Genomic DNA, 22345 nt, shown 5'->3' on the forward strand with positions numbered 1-22345 from the left:
TCGATGATAGAGTGAACTCATCTTAATTTGCATACTTATAACATGTAAAGCATGAGGGTAGGTAGGTACTCGTATTGTAGGCCTCAAAAAATTGTAATATCACCAAAATAACGTATTTGCTTGTAAAGACATTAACTTGCATGTTAAGCACATATAATTATTTTTTTGATGAGTTAAATAAATTAGGCTTCACATTACCAGTGTTTTACGTGTGTTCTTTAGTCGGCTCTCTGCTATTGCAACTATGTATATCCATTATTCAAAATCAGACCCACCGGAAACACTTCAAACTTAATCAGTTGACAAGTCAACAAATAGATTAATTTGTGAAGTGTATATAAATTAAGCATAGTAGGTGGTTTGGGCGTCAAACTGGTTGCAAGTGAAATGGACAAGTGCAGGCGAACGGGGCCGCTGGCACACATAATGTAGTGAGAGTGGCTCTCGGATTCGCCGGCGAGATGACATACTAAATCGGTTTCACGATTGGACCATTATGTATAATTCGTCATATTTACTGCACCACCTCAGTATGTACTTGCTTTGATTGAAACAGAGCACAAAACGTCATGTTCATGCTCCAGGATGTAATGCTCGGTGTGAGAATTAATCTTTGATCGTGCAGCGTCACTGTGTTTTGCGGAATGCAGTAGTGTATTTCAACATTCTACAAATAGTCGATAGTTAATAGATAATTATTCTTGAATTGTTATATCAAGGCACTGTTTTGCACACTCTCATTTTAAAGTTATCAAAACTAAACTCTTATCAAATACAACATGTTATTTCAAAATCTGTTTTCTATCTTTGTTCACCTTTGTCGCACGACTTACTACTACTAATTCTAGAAAACTAAGTAATTGATTGATTACATAGTAACAAGCCTGCCATGTGCACCACTTTGCCTGACAAATAGCGGAAAAGTTGCATCAAACGGTACAAAACGGTAACAAATGTGGAATAAGGCTGGCCACAATACTCCTAACTCATATTTTATTGCCGTGTGAACCTCCATCCACGCACCTGACTGCTTTGTTGGTTACCCTAATGTTCTGATATTGAAAAATGTTTACAAAAGAGCAATGCTTTTGACTAAATACATACTGTTATTTCATCTCACGTTTAACTTTAAGCGTGAATGTTCTTATTTGTTATTTTTTTGTTCTTTAAAGGCAATTGATTTGATTTATGAAAAAAGGAAATAAGAGGTTCACGGTGAAATTTACAGATCCATTATTGTTTTTATAACTATTCTTCTTCGCGTTAACAAATTGCTGAGGAATGAGCTGGAGGTCAAAAAGATCTGAGTGAATTTGAAGAGCTTCTGAGGGTTTCTTGCATCGCACACGTTTCTTAAAAAGATGAATTTGATGTCAAGTTTTTAGGTCCCGAACACGTTACATATATAATAAAAAATAATTGACATAAGTTAACAGTGATAATTGTGCATAAAAATTAAGTTTTATGCACGTACCTAATCAAGCTTTTGCAATATCTATAAAATACAAGTGAAGCGTACATACATACACCTTTTGACATTTGAGTGTAAGTACCTCGATTGCGCCAAAACGTCAATATAACGAGGCTCTTGTAGCTCGCAACCTCCATTTTGTGTTTGAATGGACACATCAAGTTCTATATGCAACTGAAGGGCACATACCGCATTGTAATTACTACTTCATTTGAATGTTACCAACGTTATTTATTAGTTCTAAAACGTTCTGTTTCGTAAAGGTCTATTTCAAATCTCAAGCCAATGTTGCCGGTGGTATCATGGTCAAATATTTGATTGAAACCCGTAATGCAAACTTAGAAAGTGGGGCATTTCAAATAAAGAGCGAATGAGTCTTTGGCAAATACATTTGTTCAGCCTGTACCTTTTCGTGAAGTTGTTAGAAAGAATTAGTTATATACTATAGCATACACACAAAACGTCTTTATTCCTTACAGGGTAGACATGCCATTTACTTATTATTGTCCAAAATTACTAACACCTACAAAATTAATGTTACTACCGCTTCCAAAACGTAAGAGAAGAAGATGCGGCAGCAGAACTAACTTTTACCGCGGCGTTCACTTCAACGACGACGTCAGTTTACAAATTTGTCTCGTAATGGTTATAAAATTAAAGATATAAGTATCTTGAACTAACCGTTACACGGAAGAAATGCATCGTATATGATAACATGGCGTCATATTACGACACTGTTGAATGTTATCGTCGCTTGTGAACAAACAACGCTTCGTGGGATGTGGCAACTTGATACAAAAACCATAATATGTGTCTTGGAGACATGATTGACGCCTGCTCGCATCGCCTTTTTGCATTATGCTCGCTCATGCAATTTTATTTCTACATACATCTCTTATGTATTATATATATGCTCCCGCATTGTGTATATGATATATACACAATGCGGGAGCTTACTCTTAACTCAGTAGAAAATCGCAATTGTTCAAATTCTATTTTATTGTCTTCATATGAAATTTTCGGAAACATTCGTAAATTCTCTTTCCTTTGCTATGAATAGAGACTTGTTATTTTTCAAGCTGCTTATTTTATAAGGAAACAAGAAACAAAAACAAGCTTACAAATGTATATAAACTTTACAATCCTTTGTACTCGAAAGTTCGTGTGATCGTGTTTCAACGTCTAGACCTTAACTAAGCCTGGCTAAGAGCAATAAAACTAAACTATCTAGGTACCTTATAACCGTGACTGTGCCCGTTGCGGTTTCTATCTAGGTACACTGGATATTGTTCACGTAGACTAAGTCTTGTTCAACAACGCTGCACTAATTACAGTTCAATGCTCAACAATCTGATTCATTTTAGATCATAAGATTACTGACTTTAAATGTGCAATTAAACTGTAGAGCAAAAGTTCATTTGATAATATCTACTTGTTGAATTTCTTTCATTCTTTTGATGACTGTTGGCTCTGTCTACCCCGCAAGGGATATAGACGTGATTATATGTTATGTTACTTTTGAAACTCTATTAAATTTGATAATATCTACCTAAAACTTTAACGAAAATTGAATGGTCGATGTGATTTACATATTTGAAAATAATATAGCCCTGAAAGCAATGATGAATAAACAATTGTAAAAGGGAGGAATAACCCAAAAGCTTTAGAAAGTTCTTACTTGCTGGTTGTCCATTTATTTTTGATAGTTGATAAGGCCACGCTGATCTCAAAGATGGAGACAATTCACATTAAGCTTTGCCTTACAAAGGTTCAGTCTGTTTGCCACAACAAGTACGAGACGTAACCGGACCCCTCAAATGCCTCCGCTCCGTCTCACTCGCACCCACGCTTCGAAGCCTTTGGCGCCAAAGCCTTTATCGCTTATCTTTGTCGCACATGCTCTTGCGCTGCCCGTCACTACTATCTTAGCGTATAAGCCGTCTCTCGATCGCCGTGAGTAGACGTTGCTTATATAAAAATCGATTAATTAACTCATATCGATTACCATCGATTTACAAAAATTTATCGTAATCGTAATCTTGAATTCACACGTGATTTCGGACGGATCCTTTCCAGTGTTTACATAAAGTGTTAGTGTCAAAGGTCATTATAGTAATTTGTATTGAAATTAAGTGAGTGGTATTGTGTGTATTGGATTATTGGAAGTGACTTCATGCAAGCTGGTTACTTGTTGGCCTTGCGACCGACTGGTGTCAGCGCCAGCCAAATATAATGGTGTTAATTTATTTAAATGTGACAGCGGTATATTGCAATAAGTAAAGAACCAATTCTCAGGGTCAAAATTAGGGTTCATTTATATTCTAAACCTTCTAAATGACTTAATAGCTACAAATGTGACGTTATGTAGCTGATATATGAGATTAATGAATGTCCAGTTCGCAAATTGGAATGCATTATGCCATATGGAATCTCGTTAGTCCGTAATTTCTTGCGTTTAGCTAAGCATGGTAATTGGAAATATCTAAGTAATATCTATAATGATGGCATTGCAGGCAACTAATAAGCTTGCGTAGATCCTACCTAACATATTTCAATAGAATAACAGAGAATTTATTTTATTTTGTTTACAGGAATAAACAGGATTTTGATTATTCCAATAATCTACACATTATTTTTCAACTCGTATCTTGTGATATTGTCAATTCAATATCAAAACGTCGAGAGAATAGACACAAACGATATTTTTTTTTTATAATTGATCACTTTCCGCGCTAAACCTCTACTTAGAAATATGTATATAGCTTTATTACATGATATCACAGTAACTATCTTTATCCCAAAACGCTTCCAACGCAATATTGCTCAGTTTCGGCAGAACTAAATGGTAACATACAAATCTCCACTAAACGAAACCTCCGTAACATGTTACAACCGTGCCTAATCAATTTTTAAAGATTAGAGATAAAATCTTCTTAGTAATGGTTTCTAGTAGAGTTCTCACTATTGTATATTGTATGTTGGATTTCATATACTTTTAACTCGAACAAATATGGTTTTGATGTGACTTCCCTGTGAAAGGTCACGGTAATGCAATGGCAATTAAAATATTTCGCTATAGCATCCTATTCATGAACTAGAATTTACGCAAATCAATTTTAAGCAGTACTAAGTCAACCACTCAGCACTGATTTTTCTAACTTTATATATTACACTCAGTTAGCATGACATGAAAGTCGATCAGGGGATACAAACAATTTATTAACTTAAACTTCGGCAACGGCTTAATTTACAAAAACAAACATACTTAGAAAGTCGTACTTAAATAAACATATTTGTCGTGATAGTTAAGTGGCACATACCCGAAATGCGTCAGCTACAGATGTGTCGAACAGTTGTCGTAATGCGTCACTAATTGCTATCATTATTGCCCATTGTTTCACCCACAGCATGTTCGCACACTTGCCGCGTAATGTCCACAAATCGCCAAAATTTCTACCTACACGCCGCCCGTCATATTGTCGTAGTTATGCTCTTATTGTCCTTGTTTTAATTGGCAGTCTTCCCACTTCTTCGCGATCATATTAGCGAAGACTAGTGAAGTCAATGGAAATAACAAAGGGTTAGATAACTTAAAACGAATCTAGTCTATCTTAAATAGTTTAGCGTTATCTTGTCTACATTTTGAGGTATTGCGTTCAAGGTCTGATGAAGTCAGAATACTTACCAAGCAAAAATAAACTGGGAAAATGTGATTTTCTTGTAAGAAATCCTTATGTCACCCCTTTTCGCTAAATCTCTCATGAATCTTTATTAATATTGAGAAATTTTCTATCTCCTATAGAGATTGAAAGTGTCCGCAAAAGTGGGTCTTGTGACTGTACCAGCTTTCGTATTTTGTAACTTTGTACAGTAAATGTATAGTGTTGCATTACCTACATTTGAGATTTATGATTAAGCACGTAGACTTATGCAAATATTTTTGAAATCGATACTTAACAATATAAGGCATTAGTGTTACAGATAAACATAAATACATACACTTACTATTTGAAATAGCATCAGATTTGTCTCATTTTGTTTTTGTTTTTTTAAATGTTATTCCCTTTGACTTTAAACCTTACCTTTAACTTTAAACTTTATTTTTTTACGTTTTAATGATTTAAATTCAATCCCTACACATTTGTATGCTGCATCACCTTTAATGCTTTTAACTAATCATTTATGCATTCATACAAAATATAATCTACAATAAAATAAAATAATTAAGACATATTTTCATATATAAACCCAAATTAATAAACTTAGTCACTGTTCACCTCTTGATAAAGAAATCTCGACAAATGCATGTTCCAATGAACCTTTTGTGCAGTTCTAGGAATCGATAAATCTCGATTGCATTATCAAGTTGCACAATAAATTACTGGCATGCTTTAATTGAATTAGATGTTGTCGTATAACGAGACGATTGTACTGCGATAGTAATCGGGAACTAATGGAAATAGCACCGGGCAGGTTCACCACACCCGATAAAGACGCCTCGACTAATCGTACACGTAATAGCTCTACACATTATATATATTGGGGTTACCTAACGCTTAGTTACTTACTTTGATGGCCGTTGACCTTAACTTAATGAGGCAAAGAATATTTTTAATGTGATAAATGTACGAGTGCCTTTAAGTAACTCTCTTTCGCTTAATTACAGTTGTTACGAGTACTTTGAATCCAGACCCGTGCTTCTAGCTTGAATTTCATTTTGGGCAGTTTGTTGAGTATTGTTCTTACTATAAAAAAAATATAGCCAAAATGCAACACATTTGTAAATGGGTTTTTTTATTATAAAAGTAAGCTTTTCCTTAAAATAAATTGATAATCGTTTATTCACTAATATTACGTATTTTCACATGCCATACGTTTATTAATAAGTCACTGTTTAAATGCAATTATTCTTTGCGAAGGCTATTATTAAATCGGTTTGCAAATACGCAATCTATATAAGCAATAACTTTATCTCTTATATCTCATGAATTCAAGATCTTATTGATTACCTTGAACTATCCTGCTAGGTGCCTACATATTACAATAGTTTTATGCAACGCGTAATTCTACAGAATTAGGTGCAATGATTCAATTGAACATTGTTTGTATCCTCACACCTTGGAAACGCGATAGTACCGGTGTTTCGACACCCTTATTATGCCATTAGTTTAATTGGTTTGCCTTTTAACGGTAAACAAATTGATGAAGTAGAATAAATGAAGCCAGTCTAATTACTAGAATCACCAATGCAAGTTTTTGGCAAATGACAGAGGCTATGTTGGTAAAACTTTTACAGTTTTGTATATAAGTACTTACATCGTGAATCTGTCTTTTTAGAATTCTGCATCTTCGATTTTCTTCATACAGTATTCAGGTATCGTAATTTCTATTCGTATACCGTTTTGTTATTCAGCGCTCACATTTCATTAATCTTAGATCGTTACAAAAATTTTCGCACCCAATTGCACAGCCGCTGTACTTACGCAGTATCAGAGCCAAAAAATAGTCTTTCCTATATGTAAAAAAAACCTTTGATAGTGATTCGATGTTTGGAAGTGTCCTTCATTTTGTTTTGGGTTTAAAGGCTTCTAAAACCCAAAGGTCAAACATGACAAATATTTAACTTGAAACACGGTTGCTTCAGATCCGTCGCGGTAACCTCGTAACAGTATGAGTAACAGATGATGCGATACTGGGGTCCGCCTCTTGAATAGCCCAATTCGGGGAATGTGTTACGAAACATCGCAGAAGTAGAAACATAGTAAAAAGCTAGTACTATTGCCACAGATTAGAGAAATACAGAGGGTTTTATCAATATCCTTACTACCAGCTAGTATTATTACTTGGGAACATTTTAATAGTAGCTTTCCATATAATAATAAAATATTAATACGAACTAAGTTCAAGATTTTAATGCACAACGTTACCTAAACGCTAACATAATATATTATTTGAAAAATTTACAAATTATTTTCGTAATTGTCTTCATTCTTCTATATCAAGAAGATTTATAATCGATGATCAATTCAAAGACAATTTTTAATCTTATCCTAAATTGTCTATCAACGATAGTGAACTGATTACCCTGACCATTATGGTATAACTAGTTACTCTTATACTATGATAGTTATAGTTCTTTTGTCTTGAAGTTAACATTCTCCTATTGTTTATCGTCTTCGATATAGAGGTCAGATAAAGAAGAAAGCTTTTAACAACTGGATAGAGCTACACTTCTCAAACGGCCATTAAAATTGCTCTCAGCTACCATTATTTCACAATTTATCTTCGCTGCATTTTGTACTTATTACTTAGGTATTTTATTTTTACAAGCATTTATACTTTTTGTTAAAGCTTCGTCAAAATATAAGCTACTTAACATTTTTAATACACGCTTTCTTACCTAACATTTATAAGTTTTTTTTAACGGGTAGGTTTTTAGATAGTTAACGGGATAAAAGTAATCCAATAAAATATGGCTTTTCTCACACTGAGCACGTTTGTAATTGGATCGCAGCTTCCATGGGAGCCTCTCACGATGTGCGCACACGCCTCTATTGGAACATAATTGATGGATAACACATTTTTTGCCAACAGTTTCCATATATGAAACTGTGCTCTCCATAGAAATCAGAATAAGACTAAACCTATTTTACTGATAACAGTGATGCTCTCATAATTCGCTATAGTAATTAGAAAAATATTCTGTAACCTGATTTAATCCTAGAATTCCTTATTTCCTGATTTACTATCTATCATATAAATAGTTTAATTCAGTTTAAACTTAGCCTTTTTTTGAGGTAATAAAATTCAATTACTGAAATAAGGATAAGGTAATAAAAATAAATAAATAATAAATTTTATAACTAAACCTAAAAGTAAACTAAACTTAATAAATAAAACAAAATTTTTTCGTCTCACTTACTTAAAAGGACTCCTTGATGATTTTACTTAATAGTTAACGATGAACTAAGTATAATAAATAACCTTGTTTCGTTAACCTTTGTTCAAAATTTTCAACAAATAAACATACAAATTACCATTTATGTAGTACTTGAGCGACTTGTGTGTAGGAGTTCATATTCAGATTCCCATATGCGGGTTTAATAGTGAAGGTAGTTTCCAAGAACTGAACCGCAAAATTATCGCCGTATAAAGTATTGGTCTGATGGCCGGTGGATAAAATAAATGGATGAATCATGCTTAGCTTTTTGGCATCCAAGATCGATGTAAAGATACACTAATTAAAACTCACTTCCGTTCTAATTACGATTAACAACCTCGAAAAAATAATAAAAGATCCACATTCAAGGAGATATAAAAATTGACAATATAATATAGTTACTAATAAAATATATACGGACAAATTTTACAAAATACGGTTTCGGTAGTAATTATTATGAAATTATTAAAATTCAACTTCTATCTATTCTATATATTCTATAGAGTTATTACTCTTATGTATCTTTGTTATTTAGCTGTTTACATGATATTAAGTTTGTCATCAATTCACATTATTTAGTGTCAAAATTATGTAATCCACTTGGAAATCTTCACACATAATACGACATACTTCTAACATGAGTCACGTGAAAGTTCATTCTTATAAAAATTGGGCCAGAACCACGTATGGACAGAAAAACATTTTATATTGTTTCAATAACCGTGCTTGAAGGGTCGTTCGTCAATCTGTTTAGCCCTTAACATTCTCGGACTCTGAATCACATACTGCGTGAATACCGATGTGTTTTGTTTGTTTTTCGAATATTTTTATATTGAATAATTCTTTTGTTAAAGGCTTAGGTACATATATGGGGATATTTCTATAAATATTAATTTATTTGCTTCTAGAGTGGATTTTATTTTACTTAGAGTTTAGTTATAATTAGCTTGCCATTGTGGCACTGCCTTTATACATAATTCACATACCGGGATACAGATTTCTATGCGTGAAATATTACGTGTGGCCGCGTTCTTTTGTTTTCTTTTATAAATATTCCATTTTATTACATTCTATTTGCCAAATAAATATGCAGCTGCGTAACACATGTTTCTGACCACGTTGTATTTTATTAAAGTTTTACAACCCCGCCATGTTTCCAGCTCTACTTATCACTAGAAAATATAAACAAAGCTCGTCGTAAAACGTAGAGACGCTAATTGAGCGTAGCGTTCGCTAGACAGAGATGGCAAAGAGCCCACGTGTGTTAACAATAGATTACAAAAACTTTGTACCTGGAAGGTAGAGCTGGTCCCGCGCTTCCCGCCCCGCGCCTCTTGCTCCGACACTCGCACCAGTCTACATGAAAGCCTTCTGAACGCCGATCGTTCCTGTAGTAACGCAACTTTTTAGTTAATACAAAACAAGTTATTAAACTAGTGTAACAAGCGATTTTCGTCGGACACGTAGTGCTAATTAGTGAAGTGTTGAAACGCGACAGTTGTTTATTACTTTTATTTTGGCCACCTGCCGTCTACCTGTTATCCCAACTGGCGTTTTCGCGCCGAAACCGAACCTGCCTTCAGATACTTCGATAGTGCGCGCATAGTTGAACGTCTTTGACAGTCGTGTAGAATTCAAATGAAAAGTTTCTCAATCGTACGTGGTTCGCTTACTTATTGCCATATAAGTGTCTAAGTTTATGTGTGTTTTCCGCGCAGCCATTGTCTTCGATCGGAGACTGGATTTTATAATAAATGGATGATGTTTGTGAGTGGTCGTGATGTGGATTAAGACAGTGAGATGATAAAGTTTCGGTATAAACGTAAGGATGTGGGGGAGACCGCCCCGGCGGGGAAGGGGGCGGTTCAGAAGAAGATCGAGGGTGTTTGGGATCGAGAGCTGTTGCCTTCGAAGGACTTGCTGTCTGGGACTGTTTCTGGAGTTAGACACAACACGCTGCCTCGGTCGCGACCTCCTTCGGCGGCGCGCCGAGACCCGGTTGACCAAACTCCCATTATCAGCCCGACTACGTTATCGCTCTTCAGAGTAAGTTTACTTTTCCAATAGAGGTCATTTGTTTTAATATGATACACACGTGGAAAATTTTATGTGTCTGTATTATAAAGTCTGTTCAAAAACAAGTACAAGTATTAAGGCATTTCACATTCTTTATAACAAAAATAATTTTCATTAAATTAATAAAATTAAAATTCATTTTTTGAAGTACCTTACAGTTTCATTAATAAATAAAGCACAAACTAAGACTTAATTGAAATGGTCTCATTTTATATAACAACAATTATATCATTACCTTTATCCGTTTAACTAAATAGATGTCTTTAAATAGAATCAAATCGAGCGCCTCTTTCGAATTAGGTGCAATCTGCGCAGACGCAGATTTCCTCACGAGCTGCTTTAATGCCTACTTTAAATTGGCCGGATTCTGTTGAATTTTAAATTAGATCCAGTAATATATACTAATCTTGGATTAATGATGGAATGGAGACTGCCAGCAAATTATACGGCTAATTTAAGTTACATCAGAGTAATAATTAGGTTAAACATAGGTAAATTTCAGATTTCAGTATATTATGCCGAATGCAAATTTATACGAGTAGCTTTATTTCTGCAGTAGAGATTAAATATTATGCCGATGTTGTTAAGTCTAATATCTTGTCTGTAATAATTTTTTGTCGGATGCTACACCGACACAGAGCTAGCTCTTAAATATAAAAAAAAGAATAAAACAGCTAGTTTTCAAACCTGAAATCACATATGAAAAAGCAATCCAACACTACAAAATGCATAGATCTTCCCTACTTAACTTTACGATGGAGGCCGGTAAAATTGTAATTCTTTGGTCGTCGCTGACCCCCCTAAAGGCTATTGTGTAGGGGCTTCTAAAGGTAATTTGTGTAGGGAATAATTTAACACGTCTTTAGTATGTATGCGCAAACGCATGGCCTCCGGTACGCGTCGCGTATGGAATCGACTATTTCTCCGACTAAGAAAATATCGTGACCATCACATTAAATGGTATTTATTAAATTCATATTTTAAAGACGCGTCATGTATTTTAATTAATATATATGAGTATAAAATAACTTACTAACCAGAATGTAACTTTTTTGAGAACCCAAACATGGTTCATGACGCGAGATGAGCATTATACGCTTATTTCCTTATAGGTATTTACCAAACTTTTGATAATATTCATAACTACGAGTATAAGGTCAATACAATAATTGATGTCGTTATTATACCGGTTATATTATATTTGAAATGGGAAACAGGTTTAAAATTAGTCGAACTTTAATAACACTTGACACTTGCTTAATAACAATGTCGTTTTTAATCACTCCAAAATAAAAAAAAAAACTGTAAAAATATATCATAATTATGTATTTTACTTATATTAAAAGGAAAATGAACGTGGCTCTACTATGATTATGTCTAAGAATGCACATCCAAAACTATTGAACAGATTTCGGCGAAATAATAATAATAATGACCAACAACGACCAACGACGTTTTTCCAACATTTACACATTTACATTTTACGAGTGGTTAATCTTTTTAAAAAGATTCCTTCAGATTCAGCCACGCAGTGCCTTTTTTTAAATCTATGTGCCGTGTGGTTCCTGGCACTTTAGAATAGGACCATCTCTTTCTCATTGATGTCTTAGAAGGCGACTAAGGGAATGGCTCATAAAGTTGGGATTCTTCTTGTAGGCGATGGGCTGGCAACATGTCACCATTTGAATCTCAATCTCATCATTAAGCAAAAAACCTGATCGTGACCTTTTAGTCTTTTCTGTGGACTCTGTCGCTGTCTCACCGCAAGGGATATAGACGTGAATATATGTGTGTTCAAATTTATACAAGTAAGATACTAGGCAATCAGAAATCGCAAGAAGCAGGGTCACGGCGCCGTCTCTGGGAGCTGTGCGCCATTCCCACACAACAATGGAAGTGATATGACTAGTGTTCTCACACCACCCCGTTTCGCTTGTGCCACAATTGTCTACTTACTCATGTTTCATGCATTAGTTCCGTGTATACTTTTTCCGCTGATATTCGAGTTCTATTTTCTTATTTTTAGAGAAAAGTTATATTTGCTCTTAAGGGATCAAATTGAATCCTTGCGTGCCATTTATTAATATTTTAATATAAAACAACAAATATGAAATATCAAGTTGGCTATTTTTTTATAATTAATATAGATATCTTCCTCTTATTTATACCCTGAAAATTAGTCTTGGTATTCCGGATAAACCAATCTTCCACATAACAAAAAGATTAGCTCATCTTTACATAATGTTTCCCGGTTAAATGAGGAAATGTCTCGTAAGCTGATAATCGCATAATATTAACGCAGTTTTTACAAGAACGGAAGATGCGTACGCGCAAGCTGCGTCCTGTGCATTGCCGGAAAACGATCATACGCTTTACGCAGACATTTTATCTTATCATTAAGACGTTTCGATACACTTAAACTGATTTTAATATGATTTTAAAGTTTTGTTCTCTAGTATTTATTCTACATAAAATTTTAAATTTCATGGTTTTGTAGAGAAAAACTAGAGTATAAGAGGACACAATTCAATTTTAACTTAGTTATATTTAATTGTGTCCTCTTATACTGTCAATCTCTTTATACTACAAGTTGTATCAATCTCTCTATATTTACTGTTTAAAAGATTCAACACTTAGGTAAGTTTGTCACACAATTTACAGTTATGTGTAAAAAAATTACTATTCCATAAACATTGAAGTAAGCAAACGTAGAATGTTAATATATACTCTAACACAACAAAAACTGTTCATCAACATTAGTTCGAGTGATCTCCGGCTGGGTCATGGCGTGTTGGTGACCTATTCGTGCCATACTGGTTTTGCTCCCAGTAAGACAACACATTCAAACTAATTTCAACTTTCTTTTCAACTCTGCAAGATCCATAATAGCTCGCAAGATTGATACTTTCTTCACGAAGGCTGCTATTAAGATTCAGGTTTTTTCCGTTCGAAAACCTTTTCGCGGAATCGAAATTATAATGTTTTGATTCAACCCTGTCATTCATTACAGATGTTTTAACGGTTGTTTTTACAATACATAACCTTCCATTACTACTTCTGTCATTTAATAAAAATTAATAAAATTATATAATAAAATTTAATAAAAATATGACGTAAACCTATCATTTATACAGGATGAGTCAGTTCAGAGATTCTTGTTTAATCGTTTTAATCAAGCGCAATTTAATTAATGTAACTGTGGTAGTTACGTCCGTAGGTTTATTACCATTAGGTGCCGTTATATGGATGAAGCGCAATCCCCTGATAAAAGTACTAAAGTGTATGATGCTATCCTATAAAAGCTGTTGCTGTGTTGTGACTAAGCCTCCGCAGGAAATATAACCAGTAGTCTAGGCACGATAAGTGTTTATAAATAATCGTAGATGCACCATAAGCTTGAGTTTTGCCATAAAGTGCGATTAAATATTACATGTTTTGATTAAGATATTATTCTATGCAGAAAATGTACTTTTATGTGTACCTATTATATTGAACCACACTGCATTGTGATTTTTCTAAAAAACCTTAACACGACTCTGCTTTATACATTTATATTTTTTATAATTTATCCTTCCTGCAGTTTTCATAAATAACATAACCATAAACATAAAATTCTGATAATGCCATACCGGTGGCGACGTACCTACTGGTCGTCGCATGAGATCTGACAGAGTACATCGACACGCTAAGAAAGAAGATAACATAACCTTTTTGTAATCATTATCATCATAGTTAAGATAAAACTACCACTCAAAGACCATTTATCTTTGTCCCCAGGAGCTATTCACCCAATTGCAATGGTCCGAAGACCGCGCACCGGCCGCGGATGCTCTCCGCCGCGCTTTGCATGGCGGAGGCGCGCGTTTCCAACTGGGTTGCATGGGAGACGCCAGCGAGTGCTTCGAACACCTCCTCCTGAGGGTCCATGCTCATGTCGCAGCCTCCACCGGAGACAGGAGGGAGGACGACTGCCGGGCCCCCCATTGCGTGCCGCACAGAAAGTTCGCAATGATGCTGGTCGAGCAATCGGTGTGCGGGTCTTGCAAGGCGACGTCTAAGCCGTTACCGTTTACTCAGGTAAGTGTTATGCTTTTAATTAACCCTATTATAATCTCCACTGGTCATTTTAATCACCATGGTTTCTCAAATTTTATAAAGTTTTTTTCATTGACTCCTTCAAGATAGATCGTATAATGAGGACAAGCGGGTTTTATTTGCTTTACGTCTTTTGTTGATCAAACTTTTGTCATTATAGAACATTTCATTGACGAATGCGCCTTTGTTTACGCCAGATGGTGCATTACGTGTCTGCAACAGCGCTCACCACGCAAGCTGCTCTGGGGCAGCATGGCGATAGTTTCGGTGTGCTGCTCAAGCAAGCTGGAGGCATGGGCGACATCAGAGAATGCCCGGTAAGTTTCCTTTTACTCTACCGATTAATACGACGAAAGTGATAAAGTTTTCCATCTTGAATCCTCCATCAATTATCAAGACTAAATTCCCGTAAGCACAAAGAAGATCCTCAAATTGAACATGAAAATAAACAATCATTTCTGATAAAAAATTGTCATTGTTCCAGAATGCTTGCGGCGCTAAAATCCAAATCTGCCGAACGCTCATGAACCGTCCAGAGGTGCTTTCCATCGGCATGGTGTGGGACTCCGAGCGCCCCGCCGCAGAACACGTGGCCGCCGTGTACGCAGCACTCGGAACACAACTACGACCCAACGATGCCTTCCACGCCTGCGTACAGTGGTCTTGGGCCGCACACGCCGAACACAGACTCGTAGGCCTCGTTACCTATTACGGAAAACACTACTCGACATTCTTCTACCACAGCAAATTACGCCTATGGATGTATTTCGACGACGCGGATGTCAAAAAAATTGGTCCAGAGTGGTCCCAAGTAGTAGACAAATGCGTTAAGGGCAGATTCCAACCTTTGCTGCTTCTATACGCAGCGGTGGACGCCGCGCCCTGCGATCCACGAGCCAATAAAGATGTAGTGCCATTTCCAGCTCCGGAACCTAGACGGGCAGTAACCCCAGCACCAGATCGACCGGCAAATGGCTTCGCGAGGCGAGCCGTCACGCCCGGACCCGACAACGAAAACGACTACGTTAGTAGAAAAACTATCGAGAACATGCTTGATCCTTCTCGTCACACGCAACTAGGACGAAGTATGAGCACTGGTTCTGCCTCAGATAGTTCAGGTCCTAGAGTAAGAAGGGATTCTGGAAACTGGAGCGGCGATCGAAATAGTGCGTCATCTACGTCATCATCGATGGAAAGTCCTCATATTTATACCCGAGGTCGAGGACTTAATATTCCGGGCAGTCCGACTCGGAAAGGTGAACTGTCTAGTGGTGGTTCTTGCGACGCTGGCTACGATTCGAATTCTCTGTCTTCCACAGACAGCTTACCACTCCAACAAGGCATTCGCAACTTACAAATGATAGATTTGAAAACAAGAAGCAATATTGAAGCATTATGCTTAGAAGCTGATATTTTACTTGAAAAATCACGCACCGCTGAAAACGCAGCAGATTATGAAACAGCTGTGGTTTTGTGTAACGCTGCTACATTGAAAGCCCGAGCGGCAATGGACGCTCCGTTCAACAGTCAACATGCCAAAACGATAGCTCGTATGAAACATAACACATGCATGATGCGATCTAGAAGTCTGCAAAGAAGAATGGCGGGAAAAAACAGAATGACTGAGGTATCACAACCAACGCCTATTAGAAACACGAAAGGTGGATTAGAAAACACTACCATTGAGATATATGCAACTTTACCTAAAAAGAAGGGTTCATCTAAAAAGTTACAAAAATCGTTAGACGATATCGACACCTCACCGTGTGATCGACCTCCAAGGCATAAATCTAGAGAAGACGACAAAGTCAGAGAAAAGCGGTCCAGAAGCGAAGACAGAAGTCGAGCGAGGAAAGAATTGCCTTTACCGACTGAAAAGAAAGAAGAACCTAAAGAGGAGGACAAAAAGTCAAACAAGAAGCAACATAAAATACGGCGCAAATTAATGGGTGGTTTGATACGACGGAAAAATAGATCAATGCCAGATTTAACCGAGGGGGCAGATGGCAACAATGACGCGACAAATAAAGACAAACGCGTCATATCGATAGATGATGGTGATGTCGGTAGGAAAAAGAATGATGACAAAGGAAACCTAAGCGGGTATCTGTCCGAAGGCCATTTAGAGTACTCTGCTGCGAGTGGCACTAATCCTAACCTTGAAAAAAGCAAACTCATGAGAAAAAGTATATACGGCAGTGCGGGAAAGATGCTGACTGCGACCAAAGTACCGCCGCCGCCGCCATTGCGAACCACTTCACAACTTAGCGGGCCTAAGTTCGAATCCGAAGTGATGCACGGCATGCAGACCTCCCCAGCACAGCCTCTAGTCTCACGAGAAAACAATTTCAATTATTCCCACGATCCAGAAGAAGACGGCGGTTTCTCCGAACAATATGGCGATGAGCCACAGTCATTACCGTTCTTGCCATCTACTTACGGTGGGAACCCTATGAATCTCCACAACCAATCAATAGAATCTCAACAATCTCAAAATTGCCATATGGTTGTTACTAAAGCTATGATCCATCAAGAGCAAAGTCCGGTCAAGAGGGATACAATTCCCACTCCTCATGTTCCAATGAACAGAGTTCAAAATCTAAGTAATTTTGATAATGGCATTGACGTCGTGGATTGTGCAATGCCAGTGCGAAGATCCCCGCCAATATTTGAATTACCACCATACCCAAGTCCGATGAACTCTGTTAATCATTCGAGACAGCCCAGTGAGGAATTCCCTCCACCACCACCTCCAATTGATTTGACCCCTCTGCAAGATGAATTGAACCACATTCAAAATGCAACAGAATATTACTCTTATGATAACATGCTCCAGAGATCCGTCAAGGATTTATATTCCCAATTACAAGAAAAACGCCATCAGATTTTAAGCAACAAAAACTCATATAATGAAATTAAACCTACATCAAACGATAGTAATTCATTACTACAAGAGTTGCAAGCAAAACAGGCTGCGATCAAATTAAAGAGATCAAACTCCTTAGAGGGTCAGCTCTCCACTCCTGGAGAGAACTCCCAAGTATCCGACAGTATTGTGAATAGACACATGCAAAAATTTGAAAGTATGGCTCAGAATGCGTCATCAGATGTAGAAAGGTCCCATTTAGATTTCGGTGAAATAAGAGATAACAGAGACGTAATTAACTGCTCCAATCAGCCAAATAATTTCATGAACTATCGACGAACATCATCGTCTTCCATTGACCCTAAACATTTGCAAGACGATTACATAGATCAGAAATCCCCTACGACCATCAACAGTCCCGTGATGTATGGGGATCATTTGAAACCTAAAAAGAAGTCAGTGTCTTTCTGTGACCATGTCGTTATCGTGTCATCCAAGGCGGAAGAAGAAGAAGATAGTAATTATATTCCAAATCCAATTTTAGAGAGAGTTTTGAAATCAGCCATGAATAAACGGCCGATGACTACAATGCCGTTACAATCTGAAAAGCCATCTCTTCATCGTCAAGACTCTTTTGACAGTCAGTCATCAAGATCTACGACGCTGTCATCAACACCTAGCGCGGGATTGCCTGGTGACAGCGCACATGCAGACTATATACGGTCACAGAATGGTTACCCTGCATATCAAATGGCAACTCCAGCCCAAGCAGTGCGACAGTATAATGCTCAAAAAGCGAATAGTGTTTACGACAGGATTCCTCCACCGCCAGTTTCTCATAATCAAACGAATATAAATACAAATCAAATATATCAGCAGCTGCCTAATGGAAGTCCTCAAAATGCCAGCAACCCTATTCCATACAACCAGCCGCCTGCGCCGGCAGCTTACAATTCGCACAATGCCAGCCCACCGAACTTTAGTCAAAATCCAGTGAATAGATTAAACCCCGCGCACAACCAATCATTTCCCCCAGCGCACAATAATCTCCAACGATCTGTTCCTAACACGTGCCCGCACCCACCGAACCAGCTTCACCATTCTAACCAAGCGCCAAATAATTATCACGCTAACAATAACTATAGTACAAATCGCCCATATCCTCAAAACATCCCAAGCACTTCAACGCCTTATCAAAGCGTTCCCACCAATTCGCCTGCTTACCAGAGCTATCACACCCCACCGACAAGCTACGCTAGCTCCGAGTATTCTAGTCGATATGCTATGAATGGTACAAACCACTACAGCGCGGCCCCGGCTCCGTCGCCCTACCAGAGGGTACCACCTCCCCACGGAGAGGTTCCCGCTGAGAATTACAACAATCCGTATCAGAAAATACCGAACCCTCAATACCATGACAACGCAAATAGATTACGCGAGCCTGACACAAGGCATTATGCCAATTCATACCAACAAAGGCCGAATTACAGCCAGCCTATGAATATGGACAGCCCCGTGCATACTCGAAATGAGGAACAATTTCAATATCCTCAAAACGCGTACAATCCCTACGAACATCTTCCACCACCAAAACAGATGCAAAAGAAGAGTGTATCATTTGAGCCGGGCACAAAAGGCGGTACGGAGTCTCCCATACCATCACACGTGAGCGACTCCTATTATATCGATAACCAAGTTTCTTCGGCCCAGAAAACCTTATGCAATCTCTGTAGGAAGAAGTCCCTCAACCCCCCCGCCTTATATTGTCCTGATTGTGACTTTTACATGTCCAGATTCAAAAATGTAGGCAATAATAATACACCTTTTGTACAAAGATAGAAATATGTATTTAATTGATGTAGGCAACTTTATAATGATATCTTAATGTTTTAGAGAATTGACGCAAATTGATCTCAGAAGTTTTTATACTTGTACAATAATTAATTTACGTTTCATTGTCATTGATAAATATCCTATGTACTTAAAATGTAACGTTAATGATTTGCAATTTGTAAATTTTAATAAAGTCTATTCAATTATAATGTAAGTAGATAGTTATACTTTTTATAAACAATACATGTAAAAAAATAAACAAATATATATATAAAATATATTTATGGTTTTTTTTTTAGAAATAAAGAAACTTTATTATACACTAGCTGTGCCCGAGACTTCGTCCAGTTGGAATAGTTATTTTGGGCATCATTGAAGCCCATTATTTCTTCGCTCATAAAAATTGCAGCGGCAGATGTTATAAAGCCCAAAAGCCTTCCTCGATAAATGGAATATTCAACACAAAAATATTTATTAATTCGAACCAGTATTCCTGAGATAGTTTAAACGCGCAAACAAACAAACTCTTCAACTTTATAATACTAATATAGATACAAACATATAGTCACGTCTTTTTCCCTTACAGAATAGACAGTGCCAACAATCCTGAAAGGCCACGTTCAAATGTATAGCAAAATGATGGAATTGAGATTCAAATAGTGACAGGTTGCTAGCCCATCGCCTACCAGAAGAATCCCAAGTTTATTAACCTATCCCTTAGTCGCCTTTAACGACATCCACGGGAAAGGTATAGAGTAGTCTTATTCTTAAGTGTCGGGAATCACACGGCTGCCTTCTTAAAAATGCCTTTGTTGTTTTTACCAAGTTTTTAATTATTTTTGCGGAGCTATGTATGGATCAGTTGACTGATTGCTTGTTTTGCTCTGCTGGGAAACCTTTTTTATACTGATTTTCTAAGTTGGTATCTGATGGAGTTCTGCCCATATATATTAATATATAATTTCTAAAAAAAAATTAGTGTCTAAGAGTTCGCCCTTTGTCCATTGTGGAAAATCAAAAATCCAGGGTGCGCCCTCTATAGATTTCATTCGATACTAAATCGTATTTACAATGTCATCATTTTTAGTTTCCTGCTTGCAACATAGAGAGCACTATTTATAATTATGGAGTATTTTTGACAAACATGTGAAAGAAAATTGCCATGTTACAAACACCGAAAACAACTACAAGTTTTTAAAGTATTAAAATCACGTACGTGTAGTACTAAGTAATTATAATTTTGTGCCTAAATGGTAAAACGGGACAATATTACTATGCAGGGAGTGTCAATCCATCAGTCACAAGGCTAAATATCATGAACCACTACTGTTGCACTCTCCATGTCTCTGTTATTAATTTCGTCTGCAACCCGTCCCGTACAACAACTAAAAATATTTACAAAAATTAGAGATAGTTTCACTTTAGAAAAAAAGTTCAAATATTAGCACCGATAAATAAAAAGTTGAAAGGTATAGGTAATTGATACGGAAACATTATGAGAAGACAGGAAGGTCATGGTTATGGTCATGGTCAATGTTACTAAAAGGAGAACAAGGGACAAATATGGAAGTTGAGGTTTCAGAAAAAGAGGAAAATCAAAATAGTGATGAATGGCTAGCGTTATGAACAGTATGTTGTGACAGTAGAACTAGTCACTGGTGAGGTGCAAGTGACAGAAAACCCCACAAAAAGTATAGGAAAAGGTGAAAACAAAGAAGATTCTTAATAAAACAAATTATTAGGTATCAAATAAATTTGAAATGTGAAAATTAAAAAAATCTGATAACTGTAATTTCATCAATAAACATGACGATGTATTTTCTTTTTATACAAATTTTTATATTCAAAATTATTTGCTTTTTATCAAAAAAATATTTGCTTTTTGCAAATTATGCTTTGAATTCGTTCGAATTTGCATCCGTAACCAAAAAGTTCTGCTGGCGCGAATACTGAATATTCGAAATAATCCAATTTTTTGATAGAAGTTAAAAGTTGTAATTATTCTGGACTTAACATAAGTCTACCTAACTTTTGACTTAAACGAGATCTTATTACAGATAAATAGAATGAATAATCCATGAGTTCATAATTTAGTATTTTGTCTTTCTTTAATAGAGAGGTACTAAATTATATTTCTAAACTACCAAATAGAAGCATTTTTAGAGATAGTATCCCAGTAAATGCTTCAGTCAAGTTGGCAGTTCTTTAATGGCGACTTCAAGTGACGGGTCGCTATACTGTAAACTGACTTAAATATATTAGATTTTTAGAAGTAAGATCTGTATTTTCGTAAACATGACGGGGATTTTACCAAGCTACCAGCGTTTTGTAAATGGAGTACCCGTCCCGTCCATATCTCGGCGTTCGTTCCGCCTACGAGAGAAATATTTGATTGTTTCTGTACTTTTGACATTTGGAATTGTGTGGTTAGGGGCATTATTCTATTTACCAGAGTTCAAAAGTTCTACCAGTGTAAATGACAGTGTTTACAAAGTTTACAAACATATCCAGAAAGCTGGACCTGAACTCCTTATGCCCCCTCCTTTGGCTCAAAATGATGCAGATCCAGGTGTCATTCGGCACGGCGGAGGAGAGGATCCTCATGTTATTGTAGACAGGAATCGGCTACGAGCAAAAATTGAAGAAGATATGGGAATGAAGGTGCTAGAGAGACCCCAATTTGACGTTGTTCCATCAGTTTCATCTTCAAAAAGTCCACAGAAGAACCCAATAGATGCGATCGAAGAGCCAGATGCAGCTAATAATGCTGGCGCCAAGAATATTTCGCCATCAGGGCCCAAGGCAGAAGCGTCAGACAAATATGTGGCTGTAGCATTGGGACCAAATGCAGATCCTGATGTCAAACATAAACTGGAAACAATAAAGGAGGTAAGTAAAATATATTGCATGATGTTAATTTTTTATATTCTCATAGTTACTGTAGAATATTACTTTTTGATTTAGTTCCAAGTTTTGCTAGGACACAGCTAGTCATAATCTAAATAATAATAAAGATACCATTAGCCTTGACTCAAGATACCCTACAACTGTTTACAGCTACTGT

The 22345-nt window shown here is 36.6% G+C and overlaps 2 protein-coding genes across 8 annotated transcripts in view; both read left to right on the top strand.

Annotated features, from left to right (window-relative positions):
* Positions 1 to 19436, top strand: part of LOC106142898 (uncharacterized) — an 83136-nt gene extending 63700 nt beyond the window's left edge. For 2 of the 7 annotated variants that reach the window (XM_060945696.1, XM_060945700.1), the window contains 3 exons: positions 14265 to 14564; positions 14780 to 14899; positions 15067 to 19436. In XM_060945696.1, coding sequence (XP_060801679.1) covers positions 14265 to 14564; positions 14780 to 14899; positions 15067 to 19287 — 4641 coding nt within the window. In that variant the 3' untranslated portion in view covers positions 19288 to 19436. Of the gene's footprint in view, positions 1 to 3420; positions 3707 to 9662; positions 10458 to 14264; positions 14565 to 14779; positions 14900 to 15066 lie in introns of those variants that run through there. The other 5 variants (XM_060945697.1, XM_060945698.1, XM_013344839.2 and 2 more) reach the window with 5 other exon arrangements.
* A 2051-nt stretch (positions 19437 to 21487) lies between these two features.
* Positions 21488 to 22345, top strand: part of LOC106142897 (mannosyl-oligosaccharide alpha-1,2-mannosidase IA) — a 60289-nt gene continuing 59431 nt past the window's right edge. The window contains exon 1 of the mRNA XM_013344837.2: positions 21488 to 22170. Within this exon, the coding sequence (XP_013200291.2) occupies positions 21577 to 22170 (594 nt within the window). The 5' untranslated portion in view covers positions 21488 to 21576. The remainder of the gene's footprint in view (positions 22171 to 22345) is intronic.

This window comes from Amyelois transitella, chromosome 9, assembly GCF_032362555.1.
Source record: "Amyelois transitella isolate CPQ chromosome 9, ilAmyTran1.1, whole genome shotgun sequence".
Taxonomy (NCBI): domain Eukaryota; kingdom Metazoa; phylum Arthropoda; class Insecta; order Lepidoptera; family Pyralidae; genus Amyelois; species Amyelois transitella.